A 19,744-nucleotide genomic window follows, 5' to 3' on the forward strand; every position below is an offset into this window, starting at 1 on the left:
GTAGGGTGAAATGGAAGCAGACTTATATAATTTCATCATCATTTGATTTTCTGCAACAAATGTGAAATCTGTTCACCCGTTTCCAGTTAGCTTGACAAGCTAGATGTCTCAGCACGTTTAATTACTGCATCAGTAAGTCATACATAGAAAAAATATTTCTCAACAAGCTTGTTGAGAGAAGTTGCAGCTTAATACTCAAAAGACACTAGAAAATCCTTCCACCAAAAGGCCTTACAGACATGCTAACCACAGGGGACACCTAACAGCAGCTCCCACCTGACTATCAACTAATCACAGAATTGCTGGGGTTGGAAGAGATCTCCAAAGAGTTCATGAAGTCCAACCCCCCTGCTAAAGCTGGTACCCTACAACCTACCCTGGTGTCCAGCCAGGTCTTGAAAGTTCTTGCAGGAGGAGACTCCAGAACCTCTCTGGGCAATCTGTTCCAGTGCTCTGTCACCATGCCATAAAGGAAGTTCTCCCACATATTTGTATGAAATTTCCTCTGTTCAAGTTTTAGGTCACCGCTCCTTGTCCTATCACACCACCAAGAAGAGCTTGGCCTCATCCATTTGTCTCCCACTTCCTTTTAGATGTTTTTAAACATTTTCAGATACTTCCTCAGTCTTCTTTTCCCCAGGCTGAACAGACCCAGTTACTCAGTCTTTTCTCATATGGAACATGCTCCAGGCTCTTAAATCACCTTTGTGGCCCTCTGCTGGACTCCTAGGAGATCCCTGTCTTTTTTGCATTGGGGAGACAAGAACTGGATACTGCATTTCAGATGTGGCCTCACCAGGGCAAAGTAGAGGGGGAGGATCAAACACCTCAAAGACTTCCCATTGGTGTAGAATCCTTTGTACAATAAGAGCGATTTTTAGAGTAACATTTCCTCTCTCAAAGTAGTAAACTCATGTTAGAACTGTAGGATAACTCAGATTGAAAGAAACATAAAGACAAGTCCATCAGATGAATTATTTTGATGGTCATAGAACTATTTGTTTAGCTGTTAAACCAGACCCCACTACCTGCTGAGCAGATACTCTGGGTAAATCTTCCTGTGTGTTTTAGTGAACTTACAGAAGAGAGTGCAACAACCTTGAACAAAAGCAAGAAAACAAAAAAAGAAAACATGCAAATACCCAAAAAAACACACAATAATAAAAAAACCCACACATTATCCATACAACAGGCTACTAGCCAGCATTTCAGCAAGGCAAATTAGTCCTCAGATGCGACATTAAAAAGCGCCCATTAACAACATGCTCTCATTGTAATCCCCCCAACAGCAGTTTCACATAACACCAACATTTAACAAAGACTGAGCTGAAACCACCAAGATACATTTCTTAGCATCTGTTTTTCATTCATATAAGCACAAGATAGAAATCACTTCTACTGAAAACATCTTTAATATAATTAATGCGTTTCAAGTTGTGAAAAAAGAAGGATATTACCTAGGACAACAGACAATCAACTGAAACATATTTTAGATATCACAGCTACCTACCGATAACTCAATATATTCAAGTTAAAGATATAATTCATACTGAAGATATAAATGTATTATCACTCAAGCAGTCAAATTTCTGATGTTACTAAAAGGTTGTATTTTTTTCTTCATAGGTTACAATACCTGTTGACTAGGGTAAGAAGGTGGTGGACTATCCATTTTCGCTTCATCTTTCCTTAATGCCCTTTTTCCTAGAGACATTTCCTCCTTTTGAGTCCCTGGTGGCTCACCACTACTTTCTCCATCCGCTTCTTCATCATCTGCTTCCGAGGAGCTGCTGCTAGTACTGCTCACCTGAGGAGACTGTGTAACATTAACTCATTAACACGGGAGTGAAGGACAAGCTTTTCTTCAGCAGTAAGATCCAAATGCCAGAAAAAAGACAATCTAAGTGTTGTACCTCATCTTTCAATGCCATGTTTTCATCTCCGCCATTTAGCTCACTGTGAATTCCATTCATGTTGGCTACCACTTCTGCATCATCGTAATTATTCAGTGGGTAGATATCAGCAAACTTTGCTGATAATGGTGCAACATCTTCATCATCACTACCACTGAGAGGAAAAGAGGCTTAGATAAATCCCAGTGCTTAGTAACCTCAGTTATTGTGAAAGTAGTCACCAAAAATAAAGTTGAGAACATCACTTGTATTAAAATCCCAATTAGGAATTCAACTCTTCTCTTTTGAGTTAACTGACCTTACTTTTCAAATTAAAAAATAAATAAATAAATAAAATCAAGCAATCTCTGTACACTCCTACTAGATACAGTGGCTTCATGCCAGAACAGAAAGTTAGATTCTCTGCTATTTCTGTGTAAGACATTATTCCATCAATGTCTTGTGACCAAGAAATCTACTGTCTTTGTGATGACAGGATACAGATGACCTTTAATTTGATGAAAAAATGCCAATGATTTTGCTTAAAGAAAGCGTGAAGTGACAAAACAATATAATACATACACAATATGTCAAACAAGTAACTTTAAGTAATCAACATTGAACATGTCAAAGTAAATCTTGAATTTCTCAACTGCCATTAGTTCCTAAATGACCCTTCACCTAAGTGCTTTCCTGATAACCTGCTTTCAGTCTTAACAGAAGTCCTGTTTCCCCTTTTACAGTCAGCTAGAACATGCATGTTTTAGTACCCATTCTAGGGAAATGTTGCAAAGATTCTTTAATTCATGTTTTTACAGCAATCCAAAGCTCTTAAAAAACAGCTCTCACACTGAGCACCGTTATCTTTTAACATTCTATGAGACACTTCACCAAAATTTAAGTGATGGCACCATAAGTCATGCTTCAAATGTGCAACAAGAACATAAAACAAGCAGGGTTAGGTCCAGTACAAGAAATGCCTCTCCCTCAAGAAGCAGTGATATTTCCCTTTAAAAAAAAAAATAATGAAATAGACTACTTACACAGTATATACTTGGATACAACTTGTTTATTTTCTGAACTCTGCATTCTTTGTTTCAATTTCAGCATCAAAGCTCATGAAAGTTCACAGAAATAGCAAACATGCAGCAAACTGTATTGCCACATAACCTGTTTTCAAACATGTCCCAAATTGATACAGAAACTCTAGTCCTGTTATGGAAGTGTAAACCATACATTACAGTGGATGCAACAGGAAACTGAACTTAGTAAAGTCATTTCATCAGAAGCATCCCCTTCATCTGTGCTCCCATCATTCATCACACCACATTAACACAGTTCTAATGACAATTCCTTGACTGTACAATCATCATGTACTTCAGTAGCATTCCTACAAGTACTGAAGACTTTTTTTTCCTCCTCTTTCTTTAAAACATTCTTCTGGAATTTCACCTGATTAGAGACTGATGGCTAGTTCCGCCCAAACTGCATACAGAAGTCAATCAACCAGTTTTATACTGCCAGAATTATGGTGGAGGCAGAAGTCTGCCATTAGACTAAAGCCTCGAATCTCACTGTGATCTCAACAAAATAAGAAAGGGTGGCAAACACTTCTGACAGGGAGAACTCTTGATGCAATTCTCCAGTTAACATGCCTTCTGTAAGCCTAATGAAAGCTTTTTAGGAACTAAAGAAAAAATATATCATAAGCAGCAACCATTACTCAAAGAAAAAATATCACCATTTACCTTGTTCAAATTAAGAAAATGTGCTATTTTAAACTGATGCCTTAAAGCATGCTTGTAATCTCAAAGCAGAAAAGTACATATGATGCATACATCTAGCAGTGCTGTTAAGTCCAAATCTTGGAAAATTAAAAAAAAAAAATCAGGATTTTTGTTTCACAATAGATAGAACTGGACTTGGGGGACTTCTGAATTCAGTATCAGGATTAACTTATTTTCTTATAATTTTCTGATTTTAAACAGAATTATCTAACGGTGGTCAGCCTGCATAACTTGCCTTCTGAAGTTCAATTCAGTATTCCAAATTGTTAAAACTGAGAACTTACAAAGTTGGTGCAGAACCATTGTCTGCGAGGATCAGCCTCGGATGTTGCTGAATTGTTATAGGTGAGCTGGAACCCGATCCTGAACTTGCTGAAGACATACTAGGTGGGCGGATCTCAGATAGATAATCCGGAGCTGAATCAATTTGCAGTGGTAACTGGTTAATGTGGATATCATCCGTTATAGGAGAATCCATGATGCCACACGTCAAAATGTGTGAAAGGCTGCAGTCATCACAAGTACATCTGTTCAAGAATTAAGATTACACACTTTTATGACCTTCAAGCATTCATTTGAAGTAACCAGACTCTTTCTTGCAATAATGTTTCCTTTTTTCCTCTAACACGAGAAATGAATCATTTATTACGATTTCAAGTTAAAAACATCTGCTCACCTTCTTCTATAATTACAGTTGGGACAGTCAGGCATGCTCAAACGTGATGACAGCATGTGCCTCATTGTATCTGTGAAGTTGTTCTCCCCAGCTAGTGCTTTCTTGTTATTAAGCTGAAGTAAATTATAAAGGCATTGTTTTAGTAGTGCAAGTCTTTCCATTAACAATTCAGTAGCACATCTGATTAACAAGTGGCATAATAAAAAAGGGTTCTTTGGGCAAGATATTTTAAAAGAAAGTTTTATCAAAGCAGTGTTTTAACCACAAGTTAAAAGATTCCAATTTACAAACAACACATTTTTGGCACTCAAACTTCAAAAGAAACTGTGTTTCTTCTATGAAAAAGTAAAGTCGTCATGTCCACCTCCTTTAGCCATTTGTAACTGCATCCTGCATGGTATTTCTGCTGACAAATACTGAACTTGAGCAGTTCTCATCTTGTTTCATGGTATGGACAAAGGACACAGATGACAAATGAAGAAAGAATGCAAACTCATCCTTATCTTGCAAAGAAAAAAATATTAGGACTAATTGTGCAGCCACAACTGGATAAACTAAAGCAAAGAATTAGCTGCCCAAAATAAGATTTCACCACTCTAGTGAAAAAAAGAAAATCCAAATAACCCCCAACTGGCAGCGGCCTAATCCTGAAAGCACTTAATTTCATTAGATACCTACAAACCTTAGGTTAAACAAGGATGTGCCTAAGCTTCAGACCTGACCCTTACCCAAGCAGCCATTTGCTTACAGCTCACTTAAGCCCAATTAGGATCAAGTAAAAAGAGCATTTTTCCTCAAGTCCTCTGAGGAGCCCTGTTCAACTGATGCTCTGAAGTTGCAGCTAACAAATGCTTATGTTCCATATAGACAAAAGTACTGATGACCTTTTTGAGCAATTTAAGCTTAAGTTTACTAAAACGTACAATCATATGCTCTAACTCATGACTAGCATTTCTTTCCATACAGTGGTACATGAACACAGATCCAATCTTGGCTTTAGCCTAATCACTGTATACTGTTATGGAAAGGATAATACACGCTTGAACAATTTCAGGCTAGAGAATAGAGTGCGTCTTAAACAGCAGATACAGAGAAGTACAGCTGGCCCCTCCCTGGCTACAGCTTAAAATCAAGCAGGTAGCTCTGCTCAAGCTTTACCCCCAGAACAAATTTAAGAGCCCTCTCCAGGATTCCCAGCTCCAAAGTCTGAATAGATGCAATCATCTTGCCCTGCTGCTGTTTCTCTCAATCCGCAGCTCTGCATACACAGGAGAATTTGATACATTCTCAAACACAATACTCCCTATCACGTACATCAAGGCAGCTCTATGCTCAACGTTTTAGATCCCACTCAGAGGCACAGAGAATTCTCCTTCCATAGCATCAAGAATTTTAACACTGCACATTCAGTGTTAAGACCACGGTGCTTGTTTTTACCTTTTAGTAACTCTACTTGGATCTTGCTTTGTATTTTAGCTGATCAAGTTTAAAGCCTGGCATAGTCACACAACCAGATCATACAGAACTAGTTTAATACACTATACTCAAACATTTGCATTTTTAAAATACACATGGAGTATTAGTATTACTTAACATGGTTTAAAAAAAATCCTACCTGCTCTTCAATAAAACGCCTCTGTTTAAAAAATTCCCAGTCTTCCTTTAGCATGCGTTGTTTTGTTTTCATTGCCATCTAAAACAGAATTAAAGGAAAACTCAGTGGTTTAATCACAGAGATCATATGCTTATAGTCAGTTGTTCTACCAAAGTTTTGTGAAATGTAACTTACCTGTATCATTTTTCAAGAACTTGCATACTCAGACACTTATTTTATTTCCTAACCCTACTATTTGAATCAGTTAAGTAAATAATTTTTATTCATTTACACTTCAAGTCAGATTTTTCCACTATTATTCCTTAAGGATTTGCGTGTATTTGCTTCTTCCTCTCAAAAAATTAAGTATTTTCATAGTATTTTTCATAACTCGTGCTTGGCATTAAATCTTCCACATCTCAAATCCACTGAAATCCATTAAAATGTAGTGACAAGAGTTTTGGCAAGGCCTCAACACAGGCACAGTGCCAACCCATGTACCACATGCAGAACTAATCTATGAGTGTAAAAAATTAGAAGAGTAAACATAAAATGAAGTAGTGACCTCGACTAACACTACTCCTTTTATCTCTATGTATTTCATGCCTATGGTTTACTTAAAGCTGGAAAAATATTTTAAAACGACTAGGCCTCGAATCACACTGTAAATGCAGAGTCCACAACTTCTTGTATGGAAACAACCTTTTTTAATTTAGTGAACAAACTCACTGACAAAACCCAAAAATTTCCATGAACTTTAACAGAGCAAAACACAAGAACAAAAGTTTCTCTTGCTGTATGCTGCACCTTTTTAAGAGCACTGGCTCGCTGGTCAATAAAATCAATTATTTAGGTTATCTATTTTTTTTTCCGTTTATTCTATTAATAAAGAGAATTCTAACACTAGAATATACCAAACTTTTTCATAAAGATTTGTTAAAAAAAAAAAAAAAATCAGAGTTCAGTAGGTTATGCCACTGCAATCTTTCTTTTTTCTTCAGAAATGTCTCCCAAAACTCATACTTGAACTGAAGTTGTATGCCAGAATATTAATTGGAGTTATTGCTACTACCATTATTTAACCAGGGAAACTGAAGTTCTAAAACTGGGAATATGAAACAGCGTTAAGTGGCAGAGTTTCACCTAATCAATTTGTAACACAATCAGCAGCATGCAATTCTAATTACTACTGTGAATTTTGATTTCCCTTGGTACTGTGAGGCTACAGGAGTAGCAAAAAAAAAAAAAAAAGAGTTAATTGTGCTCATGTATGTGCCTTTTAAAACAGAACAGCATGTATGAAATATCCTTGAAGCACTGGTACCATTTCTTAGACACTACTAATTACTGCAGAGCCTGAGACCAGAAGAGGGAGAGATTTCATCTTGGTTGCATTATCGCCATCTGAGCACCTTAAAGCTACATTCAGAATCAACAGAACCCATAGCTTTCAATGCCCAGACATGTTACCATTAAAGACAGGCACCTACACTTGTTTAAAATTGCCAATGCATTAACTGGGAGCTGCCTACTCAATCAAGCCTGCCAAGAAACTGACAAGGAAAATAGTATGGTTTAACTCTTGGTACTCTTAACTATTAATGGAGGAAGGAGCTGGAATTAATGTTTTCCTACTTCCAGCTTAGCAGTCTTTCCTATAGCCCTGTCTGCAAGTATCTTATTAATTCCATGAACAACAGGCTATCACTTGTACCATCTTTTTTTTTTCCCACCCATGAATATTTGTTATTTCAGTAGAACAAAAGCACCTTCAACACAAACCACATGATTCATGCCCAAGAAATCTTTTGGGACATGGGAGATACAAATTCAGATGTATCAAAAAGAAAAATTTACATTTCAATCTTGCACGTCTGCAACAAATACACTAGCAATGCTGCCCAATGGGGGAAAAATGTCCCCCGCCACGCTTCTTCCTTCTGCCCTGTTTATTCAAAGGCTAACAAGCATTTGAGATCAATTAGACACGCTTAAGTGAGACAGGCAGGTGAATAAGTACTTCTTCCCTCTGAAACAGATTTAATCATAAAACAAAACCAAGTATGGTCAGAACTGACATATAACAATAGATCTCCTACAAGAAACTCTGATGCTTGCACATGTTTGGAAGCATCGAATATCCTGTGATACCTTAAAATCTATCACATGCAGACAGTACCTTTGAGCATCCTAAATTCCATCTGTCAAAGTGATCAATTTCCTACCCTGTTTGATTTACGTAGGTAGTATAAAGATAACAAAATAACATCAACAAATATGCCTGTAAAATACCAAAATTATTTTCTACTCTGCTCACCAGGACTCTTAACAACCTCAACAGAGAGCTGAACAAGAAACTCTGTGCTCTCAAGGCGCTGTGCAAAGGCAGCTCTGTACTCCTTCGTTCTGTGGGAGCCAGCAGTATTCAAAATGGAAATGCCCACAAAGTACATATGATTATCTAGCCATTACCTATGGTAATGATCCAAATATATTTCAGACTTCTCAAGTTAAATACAATCTAAACTTGGTAAGGAAAATACTAGGACCTGGAGGCACAGACTACATTTATTTAAACTCTTGTATTTCAGATACTTTCAACATCTTCCTCAGACCTGAGCTAGTCACAAATAAAGGTGCTGACACAAACAAATGATCTGCTTGAATTTTATTACAATGTACACTCATGAAAGAGGAGTGCATTAGTACTACAAGCCTGTGTGTGATACAGCTGTCTTACAGTCTTTTAAAAAACTGCATTATTCATATAGAACAAGCATCAAAACACCATAGGAGAGATCTGTATTATCTCCATTGATTCCTTGTCTGAACATTGAGGTATAGTTCCAAAGACAAAGAAGGCTCATTTATCTGTGCTGATCTGCGTGTTCTAACCTTTGATACACCAGCAATAGAACTTAACTGTTTTATTGAGCCAAGAAGCAAGAAATGAACATGCATTCACAGTTAAGATCAACAGTTTCCATAGTAGCTGGGCTCTCCAATTTCTACTTGACAAAAATATCCCTGCAAATGCAGGTAAGATGGTCATACTGAATTGCACATTTTTGATTAAGAAAGTATAATAACCATCCACAGATAACATCAACATGGGTTTTAATGAGAGACAGTGAAAATTGTCTATGTGCAAATTACCAATTTTTATAGAATGTATTCATATTTAAGTTCCAACATGATGAGAACTGAATTGGGATCCCTTTCTTACTGTGGCAGCAATGACAGCCACAGCACCCTGATATCATAGGGAAAATGAATTGTAGTTACACAACATAAGAAATTTCACTGAGCTGCCATCTATTATTTAGGTGCACAAAAGCAGCCTGACCAAGAGAAAACTTGGTAATTGATAGCTCAGTGATGCAGACCCTAAATATAGAACAATCTCCAAAAATAAAGTTAGTTATGCATCATCTCCGTCTTGAAGGCTCTGAAATTACTAGAAATTTACTTAAATCTTTATCACACAGAAGAGCCACTGAAGGACATTTTACAGTGTTACTATAACACTTGAAGGCATCTTACTACTCATAAGAGTAGCGTAGCATTAGTAAGACTTACATTAGATCTCCGTACTTGTAATGCTCATAAAACTTTAAAATACAAGTAGATCTATAAAACTCTACCTTCAGTTACTCCAGTTGTTTGAACTAGGGACAAAAAGCAAGTAACTTTAGGAAAACGTAAACACTTTCCAAATAAACAGCAAACTTTTCTAAAAGCAAGCTCTTGATAATATACGAATCAGAACACTAACACCATGCTCTGTAAAACAGCATAGACACACAGTAAGCTGTGAAAACTCACAATTAAAAAGCAGGTGACCACAGATGTCTCAAATACTTCTGTAGTGAGACTTACAAGCTCTGCTTTTGAAAGCTGTACAAAGGTCACTGTCACGCTACAAAACATGTACAAATACAAGTCATTTTAAAGCCATCTCTTCTTATTAATTTCACTCAATGGAATTATTTTTGAAGCCTAGTATTCAGGGATTTTTCTCCCCCTAGTAACAACTAGGGAAGAAAGTTTCATATGCATGCACTACAAGTGTTTTATAGACGAAAGCCACTCAAAAATATCTCCAAGCCACAGCATAACAACTTGCTACAACAACATGATGGTATTTTTGTAAAATTACTGTTCCATTTTGGCATATTAGAGTTCTTCTCTATTTTGAAAGACCGACATCACTAAAAAGGTTACATTTTGCAGCTTCAAAGCTCTGGAAAGCAATACCAAAGAAACTCATCACCAGAGGCACAGCCTTCCATGGGCCACTCCCAACATAATTAGTCATGAAACTGTTTACACAGTTCTTACCTGTTCATCAACATAATCATCTATTCTTTTCTGGCATTCAAGCCATGCTTCAGCAACTTGCCCCATTTCCTGTTCCAGCTGATGATACCTTTGTAGCAAGGTACTATACATATCTTCACTACAGGAATCGTGTGTTGTTCCAAGCCTACAAGATCAAGCAGCACTTGTTACACATGAGATATTTGACTGGAAGAAAAAAAAAATAAACCAATAAAAACAATCACACATAGTTCTTCTACCAGTCCAGAAAGTGTTGAAGTGCAGTTATTGATACACCTAGGCCCACGTAGCTGCCTGCATCTCAAAATGAATACTTTTAGTCATTTTTCAAAAAATACCCAACAATTGTTCCAGTGTTCTATAAGCAATAATAGAAAGAATGTGGGAAGTGCAACCTTTCTGGAGCCTCCTTCCCATGGGTAACCAGATGTCAACCCTTCTGAGCAATACTTACTCTCAAAATTTCGATGCTTGATATATTTATCCTTTCAAATCCTACAGGCTAAATATACCTGTTGACTGTTTACTGAATAGTTAGATTGTAAAAATAAAGCCAGAAGCTCATTAATCTGAACTCTCACGATCAATGCTAAAAACATTACTAGACAAACTGCAGGTCCAGTTGGGGAAAACACTGTGAAATGATGCAAGAGAAATAACTTGGTTGTATGCAGTAATCTACTAACACTTGAGATGCAACATCAACTTCAAAATGCATTTATGCCATTCACTGATGGCTGCCCCCAAAAGGGGTCCCAGGAACAGGAAAAAGACTTCATTTCTTTTCAAATACTTTGCTTTCATAATTGATTTACTTATTTATGGTATTTGCTGTAAAGCACATCATCACAATGACTCAAGTAAATAAGCAAGCTCCCTAAATCTTGACTACAAAAACAAGGAGAAGTCAAAATTATCTTAGGTATAAGATTAAAGCACACTGAACTGTAATGACCTATGAATTGGTACAGACTAAAGCTTCTCAACATTACTTTTACTGGGTAATTAAGGAGAAACCAGCTGACACTTAACTAGGCACAGAGGTTGTACATTGGTCAAAGGGCTTGACAAGCCACTGCCAAAACCAAATCCCAAACATCTTAACAGTTGACATCAAAGCCAAGATCCAGCATTTCTGGGAGGTTTGTCACAGATTTCAACCACAACAGGATGCTAATCCAAACCAAGAACCTATCACCCTGCCTATGAGCCCTTAAATTTAAGGTGGCAATTAAGTATAAACAAGCTGAACAGACAACTCAGTGATCATTAACTTACGGCCCTTAAACATCACTTCACCAATGAACTCAAGTTCCATATTGTTGGTTTTGCAACCTGCAACACAACCACTTTAGAAGGCTATGTGAACAATTCTGTACACTAGAAGCTCAGGAAATCTTCCTATGATAGGGTGCAAAAACTACTTCAAAGGCATATGGCCATTTTAAGAATCAATGTTTCATGATTTTTCCTGAATATCAGTCCAAGCACTGACAATTCCTAATCTTAGATCACAATTCACTCCTCTTCCTAAAGCCTGTGGTTTTTCTTTATATAACATTGTGCAAAATTCTGATCCTTACTTCACAGGAGTCAAATTTATTCTCAGAGCTGCCACTGAATAGTACTATTCTTACAAAGATCAGTTCTGCATAAAGTCTAACTTAAGTAGGATTTGAAGTTACAAGTAAAACTTTTTAAAAGATTTCTGTTAACAGTGCAGCAGAGTCAATACTTTCAATTTTAACTGTGACTCTTGAGTAGAGATCAATACATTTACACGCTGTCATTAAATGTATTGGAATCCCCAAGGCATGTGTAAACAAATAGGTGATAGGATTACTTTAAATACTAAAAATAAACCCTTATGAATTATAGTGTCTGATCTAAAAGTCCTCCTGATTGATTAATTGCTTCTAAGCATATGGGAAGTTCTTACTGCTGTCTGCAGACTGCACAACTCAACACAACTCCTAAAGAAACCAAAGGCAGCAGAACATGCTGCAGTTTGCTAAGATCCTGCTAGTCCACACTGAGTAGATGACCAGCCCTGGAACAGCTAACCTTGTATCATCTAGTTAACCCAACTCCCCCCCAAGACTGCCTATATTTAAGTGCCCTTAAGAGAACATCTTGCAGATGTCAAACATATTTGATAAATATTTTAGTTGGTGTGCTGTGATAATTCCAAGTCTTTTGAAAAAGCCAGAGACATACAAATGATGTAGTAATTTAGCTAAGGGATGAAAGAAAGGGGTGAATGCTCAAAATCTAAATAAAGCCAAGATGCCAAAACAACACTATTTCACATCTTGAGAAGAATAAAACAAGGAAGCCGATGTCTTCTGTCATGGAACTCTGGCAGCACTTTATCTATTGCTTAAAAGAAAGACTTTCTAACTGCATCAAGGCAAAATTGAAAAGGGTTACATGTCAATTAGGATTACAACCAGAAGAATACCCCTACCAGACAACTTTATTGCCATTTGTTATTTTGCGTGGGGTGGGGAGAAATGAAAGGGTCTAATCAAGAATCTGGACTGTGGCAAAAAAGTCCATTTTGTATCCTAAACAAGGAATAAGACCACCTGTACTTCAATAAGTTTGAAAGAAAACAGGTGATTACTCCTAGAATTTATAAGAGGGATAGGTTTCTGTTGAGAAAATACATGAAGTCCAAAATGCCTTTTTGTAGAAAAAGCAGACTACATAACACTCCTGCAAACTCTTCTAAAGAGTTTTCCAGTGCTTTGCAGTTAAATTGAAGTATGTGCTTAAGGCAATAATTCAATAAGAGATTTATTCAAATGAGTCTCAAATTTCTGAACATTTCAGACAGAGCAATCTCTTCATGACAGCTACAGGAACAATTAAAATGCAAGTATTTATTGTAATTGTATCACATCAAATAGAGTTTCCAGAACTATTGACGTCTGAGCTTAGGAATATTTCTGTGATAGGTGAAAAGATCTATCCCAACCAAGATGTTTTCTCTTCTTTTGTGAACTAGCAAAATAGCAAGAGCCTGTTTGTTGAAATGCTAATAGATGCAACATCTAGAAATAAGACCAGTTAGGCGATTAAGGAACCTCAGACTCTCAAAAAATAAAAATAAAAAAAAACAATATATGCATGTATAAAAAGGATTTTAGCTACAAAATCTATGGCATCTGTTAGACACAAACTACTCAGATCTTCCCTCTTTGAAATGGCTGAACCTCTCATTTCCTTGGGAATTTCTAGTGTACACATTACAGATCGCCACTCTACAAACGCAACCCAGTTTGTAAACTGGGCATTATTCCTTCAAAGAAAGGTTCTTAAAGGTATGCAAGCAGCAGCAAACAGTGAAAAAAAGCCAGTACTCATCTGCTACTCAATAAGAAATGATTGGGAAGCTAGACTGATTCTGATGCTTGCCCAAGTGAGGCCTCTGCTATGACATCCTCTATTGTACAAGATACCAAATTCCCAATAGAAGGCAAATTACTCTAATTTTTCAGGAAAGACTAAGGCCTAAAAAGCTCACAAGTAAAAAACATGCAATATATGAAAAGTAACAGCAATAGTCCATGCTGACAGAAGAAACAGGATAGAAATCATGGAATAGGAGAAGTCTGTGCTGAATCTCTCCTTTCAACAAGGCTCGAGAGAATCAGTGTTGGCAAAACCATTGCTTCTTAACTGAAACACTCTTAAGACTACCAGGAAACACAGACATATCCAGAAAGGAATTCCTGAAGGAAGAGGATTCTGTCTTTAAAACTTGATGATAGCTGTCACTACAGTGAAGATCTGTAAGGAAACAAATACTCTTGCTTAGGTTTGAATTCCAGTAGCATTTGAGAACAAGGTAAACACAAGCATTCCAACACCTCTGTTAAGAAATGACTCTAAGTTTCACATAAGACCTTTCTTATCTCTGTAGGTAAAGTATCAAAAGCCTCAATAAACCAGAAACTGATGGATCAAGAAGTGCAGAGAAGCCTTGGCAAAAAACATTCAAGGTGGCTGAAGACAGCGTCACTGAAAATAGTACTGGGAAGTCAAGCACAGATCAAAGAGATCAAAGGGAAAGCATGCAACTGAACAACACGTTTAACAGAGTGACAGAATTACCTGCCCGAAAGAGAAAAATGGGGCCTTGGTAGCAACCCAGTACTGAGTCCAGTGACAATTAAGTTTCCCTGCTTTCCTTTCTAACAACTGCTAGCAAAAGAGTAACTTAGAAGTTTCTTCATTTACCACAAGGAACATTTCTTGCAATTGAGATGCTAAATCAAATAGCTTGGAAACGTAGCTTGGAAAAAAATACCCAAAACAACACACTTGGGACAGAGAGTAGTAACACCTTCATCAGAAACAAGTCTGAGAGGTCAACATGAGCAATACGTGGCTGTACGTTATGGAGATTAAACAGAACTCAAGATGAATAACAATATTTCTTTACATCAGTAATACTTTTCCCTCACAAAACAAGCACTTTCAGGTACACAAAACAAACAGAACCATCCGAATAACAAACCACACATTCTAAAGTCCTGGGAAATGCAATATGCCACGCAATCTACAAGCACATAGCAAGGGTGGTTTTTTTGTTTTGTTTGTGTGTGTTTTCTTTTAGCCATCTATTCATTTGTAGAGAAAAGGAAACAGTACCAGTGCCTTTTGACAAGTGAGGATATTTTTTACTAGGACACTGTCATCTTATTAGGTAACCTACAAGTAAAGGAGAGTAGAGCAGTAATTCTGACAAGCAAGTCATGACAGCAGGTTGCTCAATTGAAAACAGAAACAAGACTTTTTACCTATCAAGCTGGATGAGTAGCAGACTTGTTCGTTTTGTTGTCGCTGTTTTTTTGTTTTTGTTTCTTTAAGTGGTGGTTGCAAACATAGATCTTGCTTTCCTCTTTAAATTACAAAAATAAAGTTTAAATCTTTACCTTAGCTGTGACACCAGTGTTGGCAAGCTATTCTGCAGGAGTGGCTCAGAAAATACCAGATTTTCAAACAGATGCTTGTTGTGCAATTCCCATGTCACCTGAAATTTCTTCAAATGTTCATTTTCCTATAATGAATAACAACCTCAGATTATAAAACACAAAGCAAAAAAATGCTTTTCTCATGTCAGAATATATATATATATATTCCATTAAATCCCTCAACCAACAGGCTGCATTATCCAGTTGAGATATTACTTCATTTTAATATTCAAAATACAGAACAGTTCTTTAATGATTAATATTTTAAACAGATGTAGCTTCATACCTTTTCTAAATTGTCATGGATAGGGAAAAAACAACAAAAACAGACTGCGCTGTTGAAAGCTTACACTCTTTTACGCACTGTAAGATTTATTTCATGAATCAGTTATTGCTTCTCAGTTCTTTTCACCTATCTAGTAACAGACATATGGTGACAAGCTGTAATTTTTATTTAAAATTGACAGAAGTGAAGCAGAGTTCTTTCAAAGTGCAATTACTTCAAAAATGCATGTTTTCTAAATAGCCAAGGGACCAACTGCTCACTTTTTATAACGTTTCTCTAATTAAGGTTACTTAACATACAAATGCCTTGAATTTCAAGACCTAAAAAGTAAATCTACTATTACGATTCATCAAAGACAGGAACAACTTTTCTTTCAAGTTAATTTCTTCCATACACAGATAGCAGTAAACAGTTTTTTCTATATTAGGACTCTCTCATACAGCAAAGTTAAATGCAACTGTTCTATCAGATCAGCAAGCAAGGCCTATGCACTATAGCTTTGAGGAGCCAGAAATAAAAGAATACTTCAGAATTTCAAAGTTTTGTTTAGCATGGTGGTTTAAAAAATTAATATGTATTTATATAGGATCTCAATACTAGAATATCAAGATTAAAAAAAAGAATTGAGAAGTTTGAGGTCCTTCTTTTAGTTGTTACTGTTTAGACATATTGCTTTTTTTGCCTCCCAGTTGCACAAGAGACAATGCACCATATCAGTTTGAATACTCTAACTTCAAAATATTCACAACTACTATAAAATGCTTTTTTAAAAAATATTTGTAAGACAAGAGGCCTTTTGCTTTACTTTTTGAATTTTGTCAAAAAAAGGGAAACATTGGAGAAGATAGGCATCTTCTGTCTCAAAGTCTTTATCCTACTTTCCTATAGCTGCAAAGTTTTCTTGAACACTGACTGATAATATGCACCAGAGGAGGAATATGAGAAGACTATTTTCTGATCGGCTATATAATTCTGGCACTACTGAATTCATTATTGGTGAATCTAATGTGATAAAGCAAACCTTTGTACTGTAATCCATTTGCGTTGCAGCTGAAAATTCATAAGTTCCCCTGACACTCAGCTTGAAGAGTTACTTTTTCTACAGCACCTAGATTTAATTACTTAAAAGGTTCCAATTAATGGGAAATGGCAGTGACCACACATCTCCATCCAAGTGATAAAGTTGGGAAAGAGAATGCAGTGAATAATAAATACAGACCATGGACAACAGCAAAAAGCACCAAATATGCCTGCGTTTCTACAGAGACATCTTGCTTCGGTCAATTTCATTTCACAACAGTCCCTCCTCAGAAGCGACACACAGGTTCCCCTCCATCTCATAGTTCTTATCTGTGATCTCTTACTGCTCTTTTCCTCTCTTACATCCCCGGGCAATCACTTTTACCTAACTGGCAACACAAAATTTCACCACTTACAAGAAAAAGGAAGTACTGGACACAGCTATTGGAAATGGATGTATACGAAAAGGTTTAAGGACCAAGGTTATTAATCAACAGTAACATTTGTTTACTGTATTAATTGCACATGATGGACAGTTTAACAAGAGGCTACTGCTCATTTTCTACCTGCCAATACAATTCAGCACAGTCACCTGACAAAAACAATTAGAATATTAATTCCTGAGAAAAGGTCATCTTTCCAAGTAGCAATTCTTGCTTTTATGGAAAATAACACAAAAACATTAAAACAATTTGATTTAGTGCTACACATAGAAGTCTGCATCCTTTAAATGGGGTTCTCAAGAGAAGAGTGAAAATCAATGGAGAAATGCTATAATCACTCTTCAGTGGAGTTACCTAAAATTCTGCAGATTTCAGAACACGTACAACATGCCACCTTTTCCTTCACACAATTTTCAATGCATTCATTTTAGGAGATGTCTGACCTCCATTTGTGAAAAATGGAATTTGCATTTTCAGACTGTCCTTCACTTCCAACCATGTGCACACAGACCTTACATTTCACAAATCACAGATGACTTCTTAACCCAGAAACAGCTCAGCTAGCATCACTCCTATCAGGTTGTTTTCTCAGTCTTACCAGAGTAACGAGGAAGGCGCTGATTGTGCATGCTGCCTGACAGAGAGCACTGTATTCTTCAAGTAGGAGTGAGATGAACTGATGTGCCTGTGGTGGCCCTTGTATTGCTAATGTTGATGCAACTTTAGATCCCAGTGACAAGTGTCTGAGCAGACGGACCTTCATTTCAAGCACATATTCTCTAGCTTGCTGTTCCAACCGTTGGTAAAGCTGATATGGATCTCTTTCACAAAGCCTGTAGTTTTAGAATATTTGTGATTAAAAAAGATACCTAATCAACAATTTTCAGTCTCCTAAAAACATTTAGCGGTTATCATCATTATTATTACAAAAAAGAAACAATGATTAGGGTTTACAGAACTACCTTGGGTTTGGGAGAACACAGCGCAGTTCCCTAACTCTACACTATGGAACTCAATTCCTACGTAGCAGTACATCCTACATACATTTGCACCTGAGGAACAAATTAATCTAGTACCTCACTGCTTCACTACTAGTTGTGAGCTAAAAACCCTTACTTATTTGGCATGCAGCTTTACAGACATACTTCTTTAGAACTTCTTCATATTCTTCCATACAGCCTTAATAAACATCCCACTTAGAACAGCCAGATCTGGGCTCAATTAATGTATGTAGGACATTCCTTTACCTCAAGCTATTGGAGAAGCTTGACACATTAGGCAGTCAGCATTTGCCTAAACACATACCAGCCAGACTGGACTCAATAGTGAATGCTATGTGTGACTCTTCTATTACTAAATTCAACTGAAAGAGACAACTCATACAACTACCACATTTTTAACACACTCATTCATTAAACTCACTTTCATCGAGTTTCTTACCCTAAGTTGCAGATCTTCTGTACAAAAACATTTTTTACACTTTTATTAAAAGTACGTTACTACACAAAGAGACAATACAGGATTCACAGGGTCATACATGATGTCCTTCATAGAACATGACATGGTACTACTTAGCACATAAGCTGCAACATTAGAAGTGATAGGTGACTGAATTTCAGTTTTGTTTCGAATCCAGGGTAGAGACCAGAACTTGGAAGCTGTTTGTTCTAAGGAAGAAGACTAACATAAAGGCTCTAGATATACACTGCCCTCTATGCATTCTTTCAGCCATGCAGTAAGAAGCATTGCAGATATTGAAAGACACAGCTTTTGAGAGGGTCAGGACCTCCTGCAAAGGACAGCACAGAGCTGTCTGATACCGTCCTGGAAATGAGACGTGGGTTTGAACCACCTCACATAGAGGAAAATGGTTCTCTGGCTCCTGGACAGGTGCTTTGGGGGCTACACCAAAAATCCCAACACTGAAGAATTTTGTACTCCAGCTGAAGCACCATGTGAACACTGTCCAACAAGAACTGCCTCCTGCTGATGGCGTGTCTGGGCACAACTACTTGGTGGAGGGAGATAACATGAGCCTAAACTGGCATACAGAAGAAGAGTTATACATTAAGAGAGTTCTCACACTTAACAAAGGTTTAGTCACCAGCCTCTAAAAGGACTTCATAATTCATAATCTCAGTGGGCACTTAAGTTAAAAGCAGGAACAAGATCCGAGTCAGCCATCTTCAGAGCTTTCTACCAAAGCAATACTCAGAATGAGCCACTGGACACGATGGCTGCTTTGAAGCACTTTAAAAGTGAAATTGTACTATTTAAAGTCCCGTGGCTTGGGGTTTAAGCATTTGTCTCAGGTTTTTGGAGTGCAGGGAAGCGAGGAAGAACAAAGAGATTAAATGAATAAGTTCACTGCTGTCTAGTCCCTGCTCTTCCCTCATCACTTATAAAACAGACTATGACATGCTGTCATGAACTGCTACGATGTACAGTAGGGACAGTACTTAGCACCACTGCTTACTTTTAACAAAGCAGGTAATTTTTTTCTTCAATTGCATTTAATACAGCTGAGCATTAAGCTATTAATAAGGAATTTGCCTTTTAAACTAGCCATAGCATATCTGGCATGCTACTATATATTTTTTTCCCCGTTATTACTTTTTAAAAACCAAAGTCATTTTCAGTACCTATACTGACAAGTTCTGCTAAATTTTTGTGTGACCTCAGCATCACAGACTGGACTCACCAGTGTCTGCACTATCCAAGCA

The 19,744-nt window shown here is 37.1% G+C and overlaps 1 protein-coding gene across 1 annotated transcript in view; it reads right to left on the reverse strand.

The window, feature by feature from the left end:
* Window positions 1-19,744, reverse strand: part of FAM193A (family with sequence similarity 193 member A) — a 71,302-nt gene that overhangs the window by 18,652 nt on the left and 32,906 nt on the right. The window contains exons 6-13 of the mRNA XM_042871233.1: window positions 17,620-17,854; window positions 15,234-15,358; window positions 10,291-10,435; window positions 5,971-6,048; window positions 4,356-4,468; window positions 3,964-4,206; window positions 1,914-2,067; window positions 1,637-1,816 (exon numbers count right to left, since the gene is read on the reverse strand). Of these exons, the coding sequence (XP_042727167.1) occupies window positions 1,637-1,816; window positions 1,914-2,067; window positions 3,964-4,206; window positions 4,356-4,468; window positions 5,971-6,048; window positions 10,291-10,435; window positions 15,234-15,358; window positions 17,620-17,854 (1,273 nt within the window). The remainder of the gene's footprint in view (window positions 1-1,636; window positions 1,817-1,913; window positions 2,068-3,963; window positions 4,207-4,355; window positions 4,469-5,970; window positions 6,049-10,290; window positions 10,436-15,233; window positions 15,359-17,619; window positions 17,855-19,744) is intronic.

This window comes from Lagopus leucura, unplaced genomic scaffold (assembly GCF_019238085.1).
Source record: "Lagopus leucura isolate 7727_CA_CO unplaced genomic scaffold, USGS_WTPT01 Super-Scaffold_100004, whole genome shotgun sequence".
NCBI lineage: Eukaryota > Metazoa > Chordata > Aves > Galliformes > Phasianidae > Lagopus > Lagopus leucura.